The sequence below is a fragment of the Suncus etruscus genome, chromosome 7, assembly GCF_024139225.1.
Source record: "Suncus etruscus isolate mSunEtr1 chromosome 7, mSunEtr1.pri.cur, whole genome shotgun sequence".
NCBI classification, from domain to species: Eukaryota; Metazoa; Chordata; class Mammalia; order Eulipotyphla; family Soricidae; genus Suncus; species Suncus etruscus.
This window is the reverse complement of record NC_064854.1, coordinates 95,638,784-95,660,657: the sequence shown is the minus strand read 5'-3', so window position 1 is coordinate 95,660,657 and position 21,874 is coordinate 95,638,784. Positions and strand designations below refer to the sequence as shown.

At 37.9% G+C, this 21,874-nt stretch overlaps 1 protein-coding gene across 1 annotated transcript in view; it reads right to left on the bottom strand.

The window, feature by feature from the left end:
* The window catches only part of ULK2 (unc-51 like autophagy activating kinase 2), a 96,145-nt gene that overhangs the window by 38,379 nt on the left and 35,892 nt on the right, over window positions 1-21,874 (bottom strand). The window contains 2 exon segments of the mRNA XM_049776826.1: window positions 14,426-14,597; window positions 21,707-21,795. Of these exon segments, the coding sequence (XP_049632783.1) occupies window positions 14,426-14,597; window positions 21,707-21,795 (261 nt within the window).

The following is a 21,874-nucleotide window of genomic DNA, read 5'->3' as shown; positions in this document are numbered from 1 at the left end:
ATATACTGCAACTGTCAGTATCCTCTTCTTTAAGCAAACCTCATCATTTTCAAGATAAAATACTTATTTACTGATTTTTTTTGTACAGTTCTTCACCATATACAAAAAATATATCAGGTTTCCCTTAACATGACACTTACAAAAGATTAGAATATTATGTCCTAATCAATTATTTCATTTTCATTAAACGGCATTACTGTACAATAAAGTTTAGGTCAATCCAATGTTAAGTTATTCCCATTCCCATATATAGCATTCTCTTGAATCCTATAGTGGTCTCTTATTAAGATATAATGGAAGCTGAGGCCTTTCAGCTACAGTAACAGATGCCACAGGCCATCCTCATCTATCCTTCAATATTTATTTTTGTTTGGTTTTTTGGGTGGATGGGAGTTGGCCATACCTGACGATACTCAGACGTTACTCCTTATGGTGCTCAAGGGACCATATGGGATGCTGGGAATCAAACCCAGGTCAACTGCATGCAAGGCAAGTACCTAATCACAATACTATAGCTCCAGCCCCAATCCTACCTCATTAGTAATGAGAACAGAGAACAACTCAAAATGTTATCTCCTATCTTCACTTATATCCACTATCTGACTTTGACTTACATGATTAAATGGCTACAAGAGTAAAATGTGAATTGGTGTGAAATAGCAGTTGATAATATAATTTATTTTAATCATGGGTATAAGGGCCAGAGAGAGAGTACAATGAATAGGGTACTTGTATGGCAAACCCAGTTCAATCTCCAGCATCCCATATGGTCCCTTAAAAAACTATCAGGAATGGTTGCTGAGTGCAAAGCCAGGAGCAAGCCCTAAGCATCTCCAGGTATGGTCCAAAAACCAAAGAAAAAAATTTATTTTGAAACGGAAATATAGCTCAGTGGCACAGCACATGCTCTGCCTGTGTGAAGTCCTGGATTTAATCCTATTAAAGTACACACACATAAGCGCGCACACACGATTATAATTATCCTGCTGTTAAACTATAGTCATAAAGAAAAAAATCACATATATCTTCGAATGGCCCATTTAATGAACAGAGAAATTCAACTGGCAAATCCTATGTCCCTAATTCTGATGAAGCACAACTCTAGGGAAAGAAGGTAAAATGTCAGAGAATATTATAAGTATAAAAAATAAATCTGGGGGCCAGAGAGATAGCATGGAGGTAGGGAGTTTGCCTTGCATGCAGAAAGACTGTGGTTCGAATCTCGGCATCCCATATGGTCCCTCTAGTCTGCAAGGAGCAATTTCTGAGCATAGAGCCAGGAGTAACACCTGAGCGCTGCCGGGTGTGACCCAAAAACCAATAAATAAATAAATAAATAAATAAATAAATAAATAAATAAATAAATAAATAAATAAATAAATAAATTTTGGAAGGAAGGAATCTATTTTAGAGGCAAATAGTTGCACTTGTAGCACAATCTATCAGAGGATAATTCTTTAAAACTCAGTGATTTGGAGGTGGGAGAGGAGAGAGATTGGGGGTATTGGTGATGGGAATGTTGCAATGGTGAAGAGGGGTGTTCTTTGTACGACTGAAACCCAACTACAATCATGTTTGTAATCATGGTGTTTAAATAAAGACATTATTATAAAATAAAATAAAACAGTGATTTGACTAGCTTTAAGACAAAAAGATTCACCCAATAATATTTTTAATTTTTTATGCAGTTTAGATAACTTGATTAAATATAATAGTATTAATGTCTATCATATTGATATACAAAGTCACCAGACCCCATGCCACCAGTGTCCAATACCCTCATCAATGAACTTGTACTACTTCAAGCCCACCGTGTAATCTAAGTTTTCTAATACAGGTTCAAGGTCTAATATACTGTTCAATATGATTTCCTTGTTTTGTTTCTACATATAAGTAAGATCATCAGATGTGTCTGTTTTTCTCCCTTCAACTTCATATAACATGATACTCTCCAGTTCTATCCATGTGGCAGTAAACTTTGCTGTTTATGACAGTAAACTTTATGCTGGTTGGGGCAACATGCTGTGGTACTCAGGGCTTACTCCTTGCTTTGGGATCACTCCTAACAATGCTCAGGTCTTATTCTTGACTCCTGGCAGCACTCAGGGAACTATTTAGGGTGCCAGGGATTAAACTTGCAATGCAAGTGCCCTGGTCTGTTATACTATCTTTCTGGCCCTATGATTTCATTCTATAATATATATAATTTCATTGTATTTATATATCAGAACTTTCTGGGGGGGATGATGATGTTTAGGGGTCATTCCTGGCTACACAATGAGGAATTCCTCTTGGAAGCTCTCAGGAAGCCATGTGGGATGCCAGGGGTTGAACTAGGGGATGTTACATGCAAGACAAAGTACCTGACCCACTGTATTAACTATCTTTCCAGCCCCTATATATTAGAATTTATTTATCCACTCATCTATTGCTAGGCTTTTGGGATGTTTACATATCCTGGCTATTGTACTAAGTGCTGCAATAAACACAGGGGTGCATAATTTTTTTTAATTTTTCTGTTCTTGGGTTTTAAGAAAAATAAAAGACATCCTTGCAATAATTTTCAGAGACAAAAGAGAGGAGGGCTAGAAGTTCCAGACCACTACATGAAGCTCACCACAAAGAGTGGTGAGTGCAGTTAGAGAAATAACTACATTAAGAACTATCATAACAATGTGAATGAATGAGGGAAATAGAAGCCTGTCCAGAGCACAGGCGGGGGTGGGGTGGGAGGAGGGAGATTTGGGATATTGGTGACGGGAATGTTACACTGGTAAAGGAGAATGTTCTTTACATGACTAAAACTCAACCACAATTATGTTTGTAATCAAGGTATTAAAATATATTAAATAAAAAAAAGAATAAAGTAGTTTCTATATTTGAAAAAAAAATTTCTGTTCTTTGGGGATGCCAAGAAGTAGAATTACTGTTATATCCACTAATAGGACTTAAATGATTTTTAGTAATTTATTATTTTGCCACCATGTCATATGAACTATGAAGGAAAAGAAAGGAAAGCAAAGCATAAACTCATCAAAACAAAAAAGTCAACAAACATTTAGAAGCTAAAAAGTTGATTCAAGTGATATTTGATACAAAATATAAGACAGAATTCATAGCCAGAAGACGAAAAGTCCATAAACCAATTCAAATTACAAATTTCAAAAAGGCTGTGTAGCAAAACTAGACACTTTTCAAAGTGACTTTCAAAATGATCACAGGAATCAAATGGGATTATTTTAAACTCAAGTTGGTGGACTGAGGAAAACAGCCTGTGCCCTGAATACGGTTCAATCCCCCGGCATCCCATATGGTCCACCCAAGCAAGGGGCAATTTCTGAGCACTTAGCCAAGGAGTAACCCCTGAGCATCAAACGGCTGAGGCCCCCCCCAAAAAAACAATCTTGAGAAAATAAAACAAATATAATGAACATTATTTAACTTCTCAGATATCATGCAAGAAGAGAATATTTAAAGGGTTGAGAAAAAATAAACTACAAATATAGAATCCAATCACAGCAAAATATTTTTCAAAAATGAAATAAGAGGTCTAGATAGTACAGTGGGTAAGGCACTAGCCCAAGAGTGATCACTAAGTACAGTTAGCTGTGGCCCATAAGCCAAAAAAAGGTAAAGGGTGGGGTCTGGGAGAAAGGTAGTGTAAAGGGCAGGGTAATAAATTTGTGTGATCCCTGGTCACCTGAATATTGCTTGGTACCAATTAACCAAAGTTTTTTTTTCTTAAAATAAAAAAGGATGAGGGGAGACAAAAATTTTTACATTTCCAGTATCTGCATTACAAAAAATACAAAAGGTTCTTGAAAGAATTAGATCAATATTGAAATGTATCACTCAAAAAGGAACAAATGAGGACTAAATAACTTTGTATTCATTTTAAATATCATACTTATTAAATATCAGAGTCAATAAATATAAAATCATTAATAACAATAATTCATTATATATGTTTATGTATATATCTTGTTTTTGTTTTGGGGCCATCTCGGTGTTACTCAGGGGTTACTCTTGGCTCTGAGCTCAGAAATTGTTCTGGCAGGCTCAGGAGACCATATTTGGGATGCCAGAGATTGAACCCAGGTCAGCCCCACGTCAGTAGCGTACAAAGCAAATGCCCTACTGCTGTGATATTACTCCAGCCCCCATGTATATATTTTATATATGCACACATATATATGATAAATGAATAAATGACAGTAATAGCATAGCAGACAGGAAAAAAAATTCAAGTTTTTTTAATTAAGGTTACTCAAACTACCCCATGCAATAGTATAGCTATCTAAAAATGGATTTGGATTATAAATGTAAACTGCCAACTCTAGGGCAATTGCTAATATACATTTTAAAGAAAAAGAGTACAAATGATATGCTAAGAAGAAAAAATGGAATCACAGTTATATATGCCATTAAATGCATAAAAGACAAAATAATAATGGAAGCAATAATATAGGGAGTTGAAGCAGTTAGTAGCAAATAGGGTGTTTGCCTTGCACAAAGTTGATGTAGATCCAATCACCAGTAATCCCATATGTTGTCCTACTTCTGCCAGGAAAGATCCCTGAGCACAGAACCAGGAATTACCACTGAGCATTTCTGGGTGTGGTCCCTCATTCAAAAAAGAACATAGTCATTGAATAGAAATCAGTAATGAATGTGTCTGACGTTAACTATATTAATAATCAATCTAGATATCAATGATCTAAATGTATTAGACTATATTTTAGAGTGGGTTAATAAGTGTTGCCTATAGAAGTTCTAATTTATATATACAAAAGGATTAAAGTTAAATTGATAGAATATACTACCACTATGCAAAAGAAAGCAAAAGATGGCTCAGAGTACTGGAGCTCACACTTTTCATGCAAAAACCCAGATTGATACCTGACACAGTGTGGCCCTCCACCCCCTAACACTACAAGTTGTTGAGACACCAAAAGAAGAAGCAAGAATAGCTATACCTCTAACAGAGAGTATTTCAAAGTAATGAAGAGATTATTTTATGTAAAGGACATTACATAGTAATAAATGAAATAGTAGATAAATCTAACAAAACGAGTAAGGGTAGAGTTGAATTCAATATCACCATAAAAGGTGTAATTGATATATATTTGCTTATTCATCCATTCACAACAGAATACACATTTTTCTTGATGTGTATTTCTCACAAGGAACAGTCACCAAAATAGGGGCATAAAAATACCATAACTTTAAAAGAACATAAATAATACAGAGAAGTAATAGAATAATTCTAAAGTACATTAATCCTAAAACCACACTATTTGTTTTATATGGTTATTTTGTATTTTACTTAAGATTCTTTTTTTTTTTTTTTTTTTTTGTGGTTTTTGGGCCACATCCGGCGGTGCTCAGGGGTTACTCCTGGCTGTCTGCTCAGAAATAGCTCCTGGCAGGCACGGGGGACCCTATGGGACACCGGGATTCGAACCAACCACCTTTGGTCCCGGATCGGCTGCTTGCAAGGCAAACGCCGCTGTGCTATCTCTCCGGGCCCTTAAGATTCTTTTTAAGTGACAGCAATTCTCACTCAAAATGTGTTGAAAGAGGGCTGGAGAGATAGCACAGTGGTAGGGCATTTGCCTTGCATGCAACTGACCTGGGGCGGACCCGGTTCAATTCCCGGCATCCCATATGGTCCCCAGCTTGCCAAGGGTGATTTCTGAGTGCAGAGCCAGGAGTAAGCCTTGAACATTGCCGGGTGTGGCCCAAAAATCAATCAATTAATAAATAAACTGCTTTTTTAAAAAAAATGTCTTGAAAGAGAAAAAGAAAAGAAAGATTAATAACTCATAATACTGAAAAGTTAATAAAAAGAGTTTAATCTGAAGGTCATATGATGTCAACAGAATATTCTGTTTCTTGACATCATTTTTACTGTAAAACCACACTTCTATAGGAGGTAAGTGAAAGAAAAAAAATCCAAAGAAATTTAAGGGCCAGTGATACACAGTGGGTAAGGTGTTTACCTTGCACACAGCTGACCTGGGTTTGATCCCCAGCATCCCAGATGGCTCCCAAAAATGGCCAGCGGCAATTCCTGAGTGGAGATCTGGGCACTGCCAGGGTTGGCACCCTCAAAATAACTTTTTTTAATTGAGTCATCTATATCTTAGCTCAGGGTCCTTAATGCTTTGCTTACCTTTCCTAAATACCTTTCTTTTCCTTACCACTTTTTGTTTTAAAAGAAAAGAAATGGAACAAAAAGGAACTCAAAAACAGAAAATCAAGGACCAGAGCAATAGTACTGGGTAGGGAGTTTGCCTGGAAAGTAGATGGCCCAGGTTCGATCCCCAACATCCCATATGGTTCTCAGTGCTCATGAGTAGGAATTCCTGAGTAATCCCTGACTAATCTCTCAACATTGTTGGGTATGGTCCTGAAACACTCTCCCAAAACCTAGAAAAATCAATAAAACTAAAATCTTTTCAATGACTAGGATAAACAAAAAGCTAGTTCTAGAAAGAGTAACAAAAGATGATACAATAAAATTTTCTATAGATTACATTGAAGTTATAGCACAATACGGAAAATTTTCTGAACAATTCTAGCCCCACAAATTTCAGTGATCTAACAAACATTTATAAAATAAATTAAATGCCAGGATTGATTGCTTGATCTTGTTCTCTTTGAACAAGTATTCCTCTTTTCCTCTCCCCTTATCTATTTCTAAGTAAATTTCTTTGTTGTTTTTTCAACTTTATTTATTTATTGTTTGATTGGTTTTTGGGCCACACCCAGAGACGCTCTGGGATTATTCCTGGCTGTGCACTCTCAGAAATCGCCCCTGGCAGGCTGAGGGACCATATGGGATGCCAGAAATTGAATGGGGTCCCTCCTGGGTCAACCGCATGCAAGGCAAATACCCTACCACTGTGCTATCTCTCTGGTCCCTGAGTAAATTTCTTTCTTTTTTTTTTTTTAGTAAATTTCTTTGAATAAAAACTATCTTACTTCACTCAAATAAAAAAAGGAGAAGAAATTCTAACAAACTTCAATCTACAATTTATTACCAAGAACACACAAAAAGGACTTATGATTAGCTCTGTGGCAGTGGTAATATCTTCCTTGCAGGCATGAAGTCTTGGCACTGTCCCACATGCTGTCCCAGTGCACTACCATTTGCAATCCCCAGTGAGATAAAAAAAAAAAATGTGCATGGACAATCAAGTGTATTTGAACACTATAGTGCAACCTTCGATACACTTTCAGTATCACACCAACAACAGAATGGGAAGGGGAAAAACTAACAGATACACAGAATTTCCTAACTCATCCTGTGAGATCAAATTACTCAAATACAAAAAGCAGAAAATACCATGTAAAAAATCTAGAGACCAGTATCTTTCCAAATATAGCTATAAAACTCCTTAGCCATTTCTTATAAATAACCTCCCCATGAGACTATGTCTTGTGCAAAATATCTCCTTCATCCCTTTTAGAACAAAAGAAAAAGCACAAAAATTCTCTACTATAGAGCCATAATTGCTACTTCATGGATGTGAAATGTTCATGATGCTATAAAACAACCACTTTTAGCCCTATATAAAGAGTAGCTTTGCTTTTTGTTCTCATTTTGCTTTTTGGTCACACCTGGCAGTGCTGGGAGGGATGAGAGGGAAACTACTCACCAAGCGCTCCTGCCCTTTGAGCCATCTCCCTGGCCCAACAAATAGCAGTTTTGTGTTGGCTGCTCCACTGTCCTCTGTCAGCCTGGAGAAAGGGAAGGCTTATGGAAGGATGGTCTTTCAAATGGAAGCAACACTTAAAGGCACCCTAAATCAAGAATGGGAAACCACAGCAAGAGGCAAAATTTGGATTCACACACACACACACACATACATGCATACATGCACGCGCATGCTGGGCACATTTGGATTCACATACACACATACACAAAAGCTGATAGCTCAGTGGTAAAACATGTTTCTTGGGTTTGATACCAACACTGTTGCCCTGCCCCCCCAAAAAAACCTTGAACAAAATATCAACAAATTGAATCTAACAGTGTATTTAAAAATATATAATAACACCATAACCAAGTAAGATTTATACACACTACACTAAGCTTGCTCAACGTTAGAAAATTAATATAGTCTATTTTCATATAATCGAACACATAAATAGACAAAAGAAAAACTCATTTAAAAAATATTTGTGGCCGAAGTGGTAGCACAGTGGTAGGGCATTTGCCTAGCATGCAGCTGACCCAGGATGGACAGGGGCTCAATCCCTGGCATCCCGTATGGTCTCCTGAGCCAGAAGCGATTTCTAAGCGCAAAGCCAGGAGTAACCCCTGAGCACCGCTGGGTATACCCCCCTCAAAAAAAAGCATTTGACAAAATTCTAACACACATAAACACAACGAATGAATAAAAGGGAACTTTCTCAACTAGGTAAAACAAATCTCTCCGATAAAAGTTATGCGTGGGGTGGGGCCGGAGAGATAGCATGGAGGTAAGGCGTTTGCCTTTCATGCAGGAGGTCATCGGCTCGAATCCCAGCGTCCCATATGGTCCCCCGTGCCTGCCAGGAGCAATTTCTGAGCCTGGAGCCAGGAATAACCCGAGCACTGCCGGGTGTGACCCAAAAACCACACACACACAAACAAAAACGTTATGCGTGGGGCAAAGATACAATTCAGTAATAGAAGATCATCTGTCATGCATGCAAAAAAGTCTCAAGTTTGATCTTTGCTACAACCCCTATCATTTAATGCAATCACTGGCATTGCCATTTTGTGATCCCTGGTATGCAATCTACAGCATACTGCAACCAAGTGTGCAGACCCCAGCTAGTACCTCAACCAAGTCTGGGTTACCCAATCATTGCAACAACAAAAGTCTGTAATTAATATCACATTTAAGTGAGATGCTAGAAGCTCTCACATTAAAATCAGTAAAAAGCAAGGATATCCTTTTCAACATCATACTGGAAGCCCCTGCTAAGGCAATAAGACAAGAAAAGGAAATTAAAGACATACAGATTGGAAAGAAAAACAGAATTTTTTTTGTTCACAAAAGGCATTACCATTTATTTCGACAAAATTACTTCTGGAACTAATAAGTTATTAAAGAATAATAAACTATTAGAATTAGAAATTATTAAAAATACATTATCATTTACATTAGCAACTCCAAAAGAAAAACTTTTTGATATAAAAAATAGCTATAAGAATTTATATTTACATATAAAACATATTAAAAATTTTAAAGCTATATAATGCTCCTTTGCAGTTATAGGTTAAATATTCCAGGTGCTGACCCATCAAGAAACCTAGATGATAGTCTAATAAATGAGTCTTAAATAATAAATAATAGTAGAATAAATGCCAGATTGAGATGAAAATAACGTATTTTGAGAAATGAAAAAAAAAACTTACAAGATATATAGCAAGAAAGTTATTAGAAAACTAATGAAATAGCCCATATCCACAGTTAATAAGACTCAATATTATCAATGCCAGATATTCCCATCTTGAACTACAGATTCAATGCAACACCAATTAAATTATTAATAATAATCAGAGCTATAAATACTTTTTGTTTTTGAGTCACATCCAGTGGCCCAAATTCTGGGGGAGATAGTACAGTGGGTAGAGTACTTATTCCTGGCTCTATACACATAAATTAGTCCTGGTAGGCCTAGGATACCATATGGGATATTGGGGATTGAACCCAGGTCAGCCATGTGCAAGGCAAATACCCTACTGGTTGTGCTATCGATACAGCCTCCAAATATCCTATTTTTATTAACACAAACTTATTGGGTGCCATGACTCCAAAACCAAATACACACAATAGCCATAAAATAAGTAAATTGAACCATAAACTGAACCTCATTGAAATTACATTAAAATTTAAAAGGTTTTAGTCTGAGAAAGACAACTGCAAATGAATTAGTAGACAAGTTACAGACTGAGAAAAATATTTGTAAAAGTCACATCTAATAAAGAACTAGAATCCAATTATTCAGAAGAACCCATAAACCTCAACTCTAATAGTCTGGTATTTAAAATGGGCCTTTAAGGTTTAGGAGATGCTCTGGAACTTAAGTACCTATCATGTAAAAATGAACTCAAAGAGTTCAGTCCCAGTACCACCAGTGTGCACCATATGTTATCCTGGTAACTTCACTGTCTCTAATATCTGGTTCCACAGGAACTTGCTGATACACTTTATATAGCTTGGTATGCATGAGAACTACTAAAAAAATACAACCCTGGAGAGAGCATGCATATGCACCACGACTAAAGAAGTGTGAGCAACACAACTAAATATTTGAGCACCACAATCAAATGTGTGTGCAGCAACCTTCAGACATCAAAGCATCAATAAAAAGAAAGGAAGTAGAGGGAGGGAGTTTTAAAAATTAAATTAGAAACTGATGATTAAAGAAACATTTCCAAAGAGATATATGGATAAAAAACAGTATATAAATGTTACTTTAAACAGGGGTTCAACAAAATAGCACAAGAGTTAAAGCGATGCTTTGTGTTGCACTTTTTTCAATCCTAGTACTACTTGCACCCCTAGAATCACCAGGTATAGCCCTAGAGGTCCCACACACCACCAAGTGTGGTCCAGGTAATTGACACTGCAGGATAAGAACAGTGCTTCATTCTCAAGTCCTGGCACTGAACGACAGGCTTGGTTTAGCTGAGAATCAAAATGAGGAGCCCCTGAACCCTCTGATCTCTGCTTTAAAGACACAACCCCCCAAAAATCTATATGTTTTATATGTTATCAAGCAAATGGACATTACTTGTTAATGGGACTGCAAATTAATCACTTTGGAAGACAGTTTGGTAGATTTCTTACTAATCTAAGCATAATCATACCATTTGACAATTGTGCAAAAATGTCTAATTTCTCTTTCTGAGAAGAGGTACTGTATGCCCATAGAGGAATATACCCTGTGGTGCAAGAGAAGCCATATGGTGCTAGGGAATAACCTGGAGAGCTTTCATATGCCAAGCATAAACCTCAGTTAAAAATCCATACCTAAAGAAAAAAGAAAATTCATACCTACTGGGAATTTAGAAATAGAATTAGAATTTAGAAATAGAATTAGAAATAGGATAGAAATAGAATTAGAAATAGGAATTTAGAAATAGAATTAGAATTTAGAAATTGGAGAAATAGCACAGTGGTAGGGTGTTAGCCTTGCATGCAGCCAATCTGGAACGGACTCAGTTTGATTCCCGGCATCCCATATGGTCTCCCAGTCTGCCAGGGGCGATTTCTGAGTGCAGAGTCAGGAGAAACCCTTGAGCACCACTGGGTGTGGTCCAACAACCAATCAATGAATCAATCAATAAATAAAAGTAAAGTTTACTTCCTTTAAAAAGAAAAAAAAAATCTATACCTACACAAAATGCTGCACCTGGCTGTTTATAGTAGCTTTTCTTTTAACTTCCAAAACTAAGAAAAGTAGCAAAACAATGTCCTTTGGTTGGTGTGGAGATAAATTAACTGATACATTCAAGCAATAAAGTATTATTCAGCACTAAAAGAAATGAAAGATAAACCATAAAATGTTATGGAGGAACTGTAACTGCATAGTACTCTATAAAATAAGCCAAATTAACAAACTTTGGAGAAAAGAGATAGTACAGTAATAGATTACATCTTTGCACATAACTGACCAGGCAGAGCTTGATCCCCAGCATTCCATATGGCCCCTAGAACCACCAGGAGTGATTCCTGATTGCAGAGCATGAAGTAAGCCCTGAGCTAGATGAAAAGAAAGGAAGGGAGGGAGGGAGGGAGGGAGGGAGGGAGGGAGGGAGGGAGGGAGGGAGGGAGGGAGGGAGGGAGAGAGGGAGGGAGGGAGAAAGGGAGGGAAGGAAGGAAGGAAGGAAGGAAGGGAGGGAGGGAGGGAGGGAGGGAGGGAGGGAGGGAGGGAGGGAGGAAGGAAGGGAGGGAGGGAGGGAGGGAGGGAGGGAGGGAGGGAGGGAGGGAGGGAGGGAGGGAGGGAGGAAGGAAGGAAGGAAGGAAGGAAGGAAGGAAGGAAGGAAGGAAGGAAGGAAGGAAGGAAGGAAGGAAGGAAGGAAGGAAGGAAGGAAGGAAGGAAGGAGGGAAGAAGGGACTATAAACTATGAAATTCAAACCACAGGATATTCTGGGAAAAGCAAAATAATAAAGACAATAAAATGATGTGATTTCCAGGAGTTAGTAAGTATGGAGAAATAGTAGAAAACAGGATATTTAGGACAGTGAAAATACTCTGCCAAGAGTGAATAGACACAGCCATGTACAGAACCCAAATTTAATCCCCAACAAACACCCAATAAGGTCCCCTAAGCTCACCATGGGAGATCCCTGAGCTCAAAGCCACAAGTAAAGTCCTAAGCACTGCTAGGTGTGGCCCCAAAACAAACACAAAGTATGTATCTCACTGGTATAGCACTTGCCTTGCATGTGTGAGGGCCTGGCTCACCCTGATACTGTAACAAAATTTAACAGGAGTAAAAATATATTTTACATTTATGATGTATTTTACAAAAGTATTTTTAATAATTAAAAACAAGGGTGTGGTCAACTAGGAACTGCTGAAAATATTTCAAAAAGATGAGATCTAAGAATTAACACTGGCAGGAGATGGAGGTAGGAGAAATGGTGCAGTATGTAGAGTAAGGTGTTTGCCTTACTGAAAAGAATTAACACCCGGGATAGGGCAACACAAAGACCACAACAAAAGTTGTCATAATATTTGAGCAGCATGTCAGAAGACTATTAGTTGCCTACCAAATTATATGTACTAATATTTTATAGAGATAAAGTTGTACAAACTTAATTATGTCTCCAGCATTTTCTCTGTATTTTAAAACTACATCTACACAAATATGGTATTAGGGATGTGGCTCAGTGGTCAAGCACTTGCCATGCTTTTATGACAGGGGACAATCCCTGGCACTAGAAAACAAAATAAAATTAAAACCCACTAAATATTGATATAAAATTAGCATGACAGATGAGTTAAGTAATGATGTATTGTTTCCTATTTAAAATATTTATAACTTTTTTTTTTTTTTTGGTTTTTGGGCCACACCCGGTGGTGCTCAGGGGTTACTCCTGGCTGTCTGCTCAGAAATAGCTCCTGGCAGGCACGGGGGACCATATGGGACACCGGGATTTTAACCAACCACCTTTGGTCCTGGATCGGCTGCTTGCAAGGCAAACGCCGCTGTGCTATCTCTTCGGGCCCAAAATATTTATAACTTTAATTACTTTTTCAAACAAAATTAAAACAACTGTACCAGATAATTTTCTAAGTTAAGTCTCCATTTTCACCACACTAATTATAAATTGTCACCTATTATTGCTGTGGTATTCATGTATTTAACGTAGTCAGTAGTCAATAAATCATGAAGCATTTGGTCTGGCTATTGTGGCCTCAGTCCTTCACATAACTAGGAGGATAGTACCTAGAATAAGCACCTATTAAATAAATATTTGACAATTACATAGGCCTTGGACACAAACTTCTCCAGGCAATGGAGAAATACAAATTGTTTAACTGTACTCACACAGGATCAACTTGATATTGCTAAAATAACCGATTTCCAGTACATGGCTTTGATCACCAGCAATGCTTTTCCAACACTGCCAACAATACAAAAAGTAACCAATTTTCTACTTTTGTAGAAAATATTATTATAACCAATTATTTTAAATTGGTTATAAAACTATAACCAATTTTCTACTTTTATATAAAATATTATTCCTTTACAAATAAGTTGATTCCTTCTTTTTTCAATTAATATCTTTATTTAAGCACCATAGTTGCAAACATGTTTGTGGTTGGGTTTCAGTTATATAAAAGGACATCCTCCTCAGCACTGCAAAATTCTGTTATGAGTAGTTTATCTAACTGGGTGTTTTTTGTAGGGAGAGGGCCTCTGTTACCACTCATCACTGTTTCAAAGAAAGCAAAATGAATTTAGTTAACTTGGATTTTGCTCTCCTTATAAGCATTCTTTCAATATACTTTAGTTACAATTCTAAACTTAAGCAATTATCTTTTGAAGGATATACAAAATACTTTCATGCCTCCTTTACTCTTAGCTTTTTCCCAAATAAATTTTTCCTTTAGTTATTTTTTTTTTAATTAATTCTATTTTCTGCTAGCTTCTCTACTACTTTCTGTTTGGATACAGAGTTTGAGAACATTTCCTATAAAATTTCATCTACCTTCAGAATCACAAATTACTATTTTCTGGAAAATAATTGAATAAATTTACAAAGGTATAAATATAATTCTAGAAATTCAAGCAACTAAATGAAATGCTCATTTGAAAAGGTACCTATACAAGAGAGCATGATATAAATTTAAAAAAATACTAATCTAGTAAATAAATATAATGTGTATAATTAGAAGAGATTCTCACATGAGTGGTCGGACGAGATGTTGTGTGGAACCAAAACAAAGTCATCCGTGTCACAAGAAGAGTTCTTGCTACTAGTACTGGCAGAATCTTTTGATACTTGTAGATAGTTTGGAGGACCCAATGGTGGGGACGACAAGTTTTCTTCCTGAATATGCTGCATATCTGGAAGGGACTAAAATTGACACAAAATTAAAACTGACTAATAATTAAATGCAAATAAGAATATTTATTAGACTAAGAAATTTTATTTTCTCATAAAAGTGGGCAGAAAGTTTAATTCCACTCAAAATTTAAAAGAAAAAAAGATTTTACCAGGACTAAAGAGATAGTACAGCAGGTAAGGCATTTGCAAGTGCCAATCCCCCAGCATCAGAAATGGTTTCTCAAGCACTGCCAGGAGTAATTCCTGAGTGCAGAGCCAGGAATTACCCTGAACATCAACTGGGTGTGGCCCAAAATAAAAAAAAAATGAGAGAGAGATCTGAGAAAAGTGTCTCTGCATTAAAAACTTCAAAATGTTTTCCAAATATAATCTTTTACTTATAATATTAAATATATCATTTATATGTACATGCCTACCTCTCAAAATATTTTAGGTTAATTTTATCATCTCAACATCCTCTATTTCAAGAGAAAGAAATATAGTTCCATGAGCTGAACAAATGCGTTACATTTAAAAGACCCAGGTTCAAGACCTATCACTATATGTTCCTTAAGCCAAGTGACAGGAGTAGTAGAGTTGAGCACCAGAGGCTGTGTTCCTAAAAAAATCTATCTCCAGCTTTATTTCAGTGCTTAGAGTTCAACAAAGAAAGGGTGTTCAATAATGTTCACTTACTGATGAAAACAAAACCTCTGGAGACTCTAAATTATGACATCTTGCACAAAATGTTTTAAATCACTGTTGAAGAAAAAATGAGAAAAAATGATCCATGTTCAATTGAAAAAATAGAAAAATTTGTAAAAACTGCATTTAAGTCCAGAAATGTATTCATACTTAGAAAGATTTGGAAAACCTTACAGATGTGAATGTGGGGGTTTTTGTTTGTTTGTTTGTTTGTTTTTTATGACAGAAATGTAGCTTGTCTGAGAGTCCAGGACTACAAAGGGAAGAACAGCATACAGGTATTTTTAAAAAATACTTAGGAATAAATGACTTGATATTTGGTTAAATCAATGCCCTACTGATAATTCTAAATGAATGTACTGATTTACAATGATTTTCTAAATAAGTCATTTCTTCACTGTGTCATATATTACCACGCTTAACCTTTACTTTCTTTTTTTTTTTTTTTAACCTTTACTTTCTAAAGGGTCACTAATGCATACTCTTTTTTTTCTTTTGTTTTGTTTTGTTTTGTTTTGGGTTAAACCTTGCTGTACTTAGGGGTTACTCCTGGCTCTACACTCAGAAATCGCCCCTGGCAGGCTCGGGGGACCATATGAGTTGCAGGAATTAAACCAAGATCCGTCTGGATTGGCTGCCTGCAAAACAAATGCCCTACTGCTGTGCTATCACTCAGGCAGACCCCTAATACTTATTCTTTTAACTCTAGCTTAAACATCACTAACAAGCCTTAAATTATTGCTATTTCTTTGTGCATCTGTCTACACATGAAAAGAATGTCACTTTTTTTTTTTGGGGGGGGGGCACATCCAGTGATGTTCAGGGGTTACTCCTGGCTATGTGCTAAAAATCACTCCTAGCTTGGAGGACCATATAGGATGCTAGGGAATCGAACAGCAGTCCATCCTGGGTCAGCCACATGCAAGGCTAATGCCCTACCACTGCGCCATCGCTCCAGCCCCAGGAATATCACTTTTTGAAAATATTTTATGTTTCTGGTAAAGAAACAGGGAGGATGAAATAGACACTAAGAGTCTTCCATGAGGGCTACAGCAACAGTACAGTGAGGAAGGCATTTGCCTTGTGCGTCCCCAGTCTCTAGCATCCCATATGGTCCCCCCAAGTCCACCAAGAGTACCCAAATACAAAACAAGAAAAATATTCCATGAATTATCTAATTTCAGCCCCATTCTTAAATAAATGTCATATATAAGTAACAAAACTCAGATTAAAAAAATATGCCTGGATGCTGAGAACTATATAACAATGTCAGTGAGTGAGGGTTGTATAAAGTGTGTCTCGAATTCAGGCGGGGGGTGGGAGGAAGGGAAGAGATGGGGGCATTGGTGATGGAAAGGTTGTATGGGTGAAGGGAGTGTTCTTGTTATGACTGAAACTCAACTACAATTATGTTTGTAATCATGGTGTTTAAATAAAGAATTCATTGAAAAAAAGAAAATATGCCTGCAATCACATAACTAAAAGCAATCAAGTCAAGATATTTAAACTATCTTATGCCACAATATCTTCCCATTAGTTTAAGCAAGAACTCTTGGTTTCTGGAGTAAAGAAATAGTATATAGAGTGTGGCAAAAAAAAAATCTAAGTTTTTCTCTATAAAATGATGAATATCAACAACTATGGAGGAAGAAGATACCCTTAATGTATCTCTTGAATATTCTCACATTAAAAACTAGTCTCTTATTCTGCACTCAACAGTCCTCTGGGGTTGGTGTGTTTTTTTTGTTTTTTTTTTGTTTGTTTGTTTTTTGGTTTTTGGGCCACACCTGGCGATGCTCAGGGGTTACTCCTGCTGTCTGCTCAGAAATAGCTCCTGGCAGGCACGGGGGACCATATGGGACACCGGGATTCGAACCAACCACCTTTGGTCCTGGATCGGCTGCTTGCAAGGCAAACACCACTGTGCTATCTCTCCGGGCCTGGGGTTGGTGTTTTTATAGATTTGTTTGTTTGTTTTGGTTTGGGGACCACACCCAGCCATGCTCAGTGATCACTCCTTGGCTCTAGCTCAGGGATAGCATATGCTTAATATCTATGCTTACTCCTGGCTCTGCATTCAGGGATCACTCCTGCTAGGTCTGGGGGACCATATGCAGTGCCACATGTCAAATTCAGGACAGTTTCATGCAAGACAAGCACCGTACTATCACTCCAGTCCTAACATTTTTGCCTCTTAAAATGTTTCTTGAAATCGGGGGCAGAAAGATGGTGCTAGAGGTAAGGTGTCTGCTTTGCAAGCACTAGCCAAGGAAGCTGCAGTTCGATCCCCCGGCATCCCATATGGTCCCCTCAAGCCAGGGGCAATTTCTGAGTGCTTAGCCAGAAATAACCCCTGAGCATCCAACGGGTGTGGCCCGAAAAAACAAAACAAAAAAAAAATTAAAATGTTTCTTGAAATCGTATCTTCACTGACTCAAGTCCCTATACCCACCATAACCTACTTCCTGCATTTTCCATTCCTTAAATTGTATTTTCTGCTACACCTGCACTACTATGCCTGCACATTTTCTCTCAAAATCTACCTCTTCATTCAGTGATCTGCTCTGTCTAGCTTTTCCTCTTCTTAAAGGGTTCTTCTCTATGAGCCTATGGACACCAGGTTTTAGCTTGTTCATATAATTGCCCAGGTGCCACCTTGTGGCCCCTACTCATACTTTTTGTGTGTATATGTGTTTTTGTTTTGAAGCCACCACCAGTGGTGCTCAGGAGAGTAGTGCTACACCTGACATGATGCTCCAGGGAGCGCTCTAGAGACCATGCAGTACCAGGGATCAATCTGGGGCTCCCACTTGCAAAATAAGTGTACCTGCCCTTTGAGCTATCTCCAGTCTTTTTTCACATTTTTCATGCTTAATATCCACTCACACACTGCCTTATTCAATTACAATTTATCTGATGATGACTCCTATAATCTCAAGCACTCTGTTCACTTATCTATACTCCTTCAGGCCTAAGTCATCGTCTTTATACTCCAAAGCATACCCTCCAGTTACCTTATGAAATGACTTCAAGGTCATTCCATCAAGGTCTTCCTCCTTCCTCGTCTTGTTTTATTTATTGGGGGCGGGAGGATACAGTGCTTTCTGCATTCAGAGATCACCCCTAGGGGCTTCAGGAACCATATGTGGTGCCCAGGATTGAAATTGGGTTAGGGGGCCAGATATAGCACAGTCTTATGGCATTTGCCTTGCACACAGCCAACCCGGGATGGATGCAGGTTTGATCCCTGGGCATCCCATATGGTCCCCCAAGCCTGCCAGGAGCAATTTCTGAGAGCCAGAGCCAGGGGTAACCCCTGAGCATCATTAGGTGTGCCCTCCCCAATAAAAGCCAAAAAGAAAAAAGAAACTGGGTTAGCTATGTGCCTGGCAAGTACTCTACCTACTGTGCTATCACTTTAACCTAAATCTTCCTTTTCTTTAGGTCCCAAACTCAAATAGCTTCCAATCTGCAAATTCTTTCTCCTACTTAGTCCTCCCTTCCTGACCTTCACACTCAAAACAAAACAAAAAATATCTATAATCGTCTTAGGGTATTCTCTTTCCTCTAGTAGAGATGAAGAGACTCACCTTGTTTCCACACTTATATTCTAAAGTGCTTTTAGCAGAATCAAACTAAAGCTAGAAAGCTAGAGTGAATCTCACCTCACACTACTTAAAATCAAATTAACTCCTTTGTTCAATGTGCCTAAATTCTATTAAGATACAGCATCTGCCTCCTCTAATTTTATTTACCCTCATCACATAACTAACGCTTTCAACATCCATCTAGATGCATCTACCAATCTCCTGAAAAATACACAAAACTTTTATATCTAAGTTGTCCAATATGGTAGGCACTTAATATATATATGGATATTGAGCACATAGTGAGTAACAAGTTTAAATTTCACTAAAAAATTCCCTCAATGGGGCCCGGAGAGATAGCACAGCGGTGTTTGCCTTGCAAGCAGCCGATCCAGGACCAAGGTGGTTGGTTTGAATCCCGACGTCCCATATGGTCCCCTGTGCCTGCCAGGAGCTATTTCTGAGCAGACAATCAGGAGTAACCCCTGAGCACCGCTGGTTGTGACCCAAAAACCAAAAAAAAAAAAAAAAAAGTTCCCTCAATGAATCATACTTCCATGATTTAATCACTGAGGATTCCCTTGCCTATATATATTTATGGTTTCTGGTCCACATCTGGCAATGCTCAGGGGAGGGGGATTTATTCCTGACTTAATCAGAAATCTTTCCTGGAGGTACTTGGAGAACCAGAGGATATTCCCAAGATTGAATCTGGGTCGACCACATGCAAGGCAAGCACCCTTCTTTCCCTGTAATCCCAGATTTTATTATCACTACTCTTTCTTCAAAACCCAGTACATTCACCTTCTATAGCAATTTTCCTGACCTCTTGGTCTGATTTCTTGCCTTCAGTCCCAATATCACACAGGTAATTAAGCTATATATAAAGATAAACCAGGTGTATAACAAAGTAGAAAGAAGAAACAGCCAGAATGTCTCAAGATCAGAAAGAAGCACTTAGAATGGAAGTAAAACAGAATCAAAACAAATAGCTTGGGAACATCAAGGGAAGGAAGATGTCTGAATACACCAACCTAAAATAATCAGTAATCACAACTAAGGACTCTAAATCAATGAAATTTGGCTTAGAGTTCACAGCTATTCATTAACAATCTATGCAAAATAAATACCCAAAACTATTATTCATTACATTCAGATCAGAAATAATAGTATCTTTCCTCCTCTAATGAATACTTTTTGTTTGCAAATATCCCAAGTCAGCCAAAAGACTTGACAAGTTGAGAATATTGTTGTCACTCTTGTGTTTAGAGGGAAATGGCTCAGAGAGGTAACTTTTTTTTTTTTTTTTTAGCAATACCTGATATGGTGCTGACTCTGTACTCAGGAATTGTTTTGGGCAGTGCTCAGGTAACTATATGGGATGTGAGGGATCAAAGTCAGGTTGGCTGTATGCAAGGCAAATGCCCTACCCACTATGCTATCTCTCCAGCCCCAGAGAGGCAACATTTCTTGAATTTACACAGTTAAATAAGAGCAATGGTTCAACTCCAAGCTGAGTTGACCCAACAGAAATGCTCTTTTTTCTATTCTATCCTAGGCTTCGTCCTAGGATCTGTGCAAAAACCAAGATCTCTAATTACAGAGGACTAACTTTGACAACCTCGACTGAGCAGTTTCCTGGTACCATTAAGAAAGACCTGGGGTTAGACAACTGACATGTCCTGAGCCTGTAGTCAGTCTCATGACAGTATGCTTCAAGGGTAGAGCTACTCTGTATTTCTTAGGCCAAGGGAATTTCCTTTCTAATTTCCCCAATATCTACTACACCTATGCAAAAAATAAAATAACTTGCCATATCAGTCCCCCACTTTTTAATTTTTTTTTTTTTTTTTTGGTTTTTGGTTTTTAGGTCACACCCCGCAGTACTCAGGGGTTACTCCTGGATCCATGCTCAGAAATCGATCCTGGCAGGCACTGGGGACCATATGGGATGCCGGGATTCGAACCACCATCCTTCTGCGTCTAAGGCAAATGCCTTACCACTGTGCTATCTCTCCGGTCCCTTTCTTTTTTCTTTTTCTTTCTTTTAATTGTATTTATATTTATAGCTTCTAGACAAGGTCTCACGCCCACTTTCTTTTTACAGACCAGAGAACATGAGTAATCTTGTTCGCCTCATATTTATGTCCTACAAATTGAGAAAAAAAAAAAAAGTGGATGGGACATAGGGCCAAGCAGTCTCAGGAGCAATGAGTGGAAATAAAAAAGAGTCAGACCTAATTACCCAACCCAAATTCGACGACAACAGAATCAAGACACCCAAACTACAATAAACTATACACAAAAGAGACCTGTTAAACTAGCAGTCCAGGGAGTTAAGGGTGGGGACGTATGGGATGCATGCTGGGAACTCTAGTGGAGAAAGGTCAACACTGGTAGTGGGAATGGTCCTAATTCACTTTCACTATATACCTTAAATACAACAGTGCAAGACTTGTAATTCACATTGGTCTCATTAAAAAGTAAAAAAAAAAAAATAATAAAGCTCTTTTCTGAAGCATCAGCTGCACTAATACTAAACTTTAAAAGGAAGTAGGACTGGGACTGTAGGTCAAGTGATACAGCACAAGCCTTCCAAGTGCGAGTTCCTGGGTTAAATTTCAGGTACCGCAAAGATCCTGCAGTACAGTATGACCCTAGTGGCCCCAGTTACCATAGGTGTGGCCCTGATAGTCTTCTGAACCCATTCAAATCCAAACATCACTAAGAGAATCCCCTACAAGAATAAAGGAAGAAAAAGAATACTCACAACAAATTTATAGGCCCTATTTATGAACATTTGCAATGCTACTAACTGAAGTAATTTTAATTAAAACCAGAACTTACTGGTGGTGAGGCAAAACGACAAGATGGAGAGCTGCCACAGGAGCTTCCAGAGACAGAGCCAGTATACACAGGCACTGGGACTGGGCAAGCTGAGAAGACACAAGTAAAGATAAACCTCTTTTGGTGCAACTATAAAAACAAAAATCTATAAAAAATCTACTACATCTC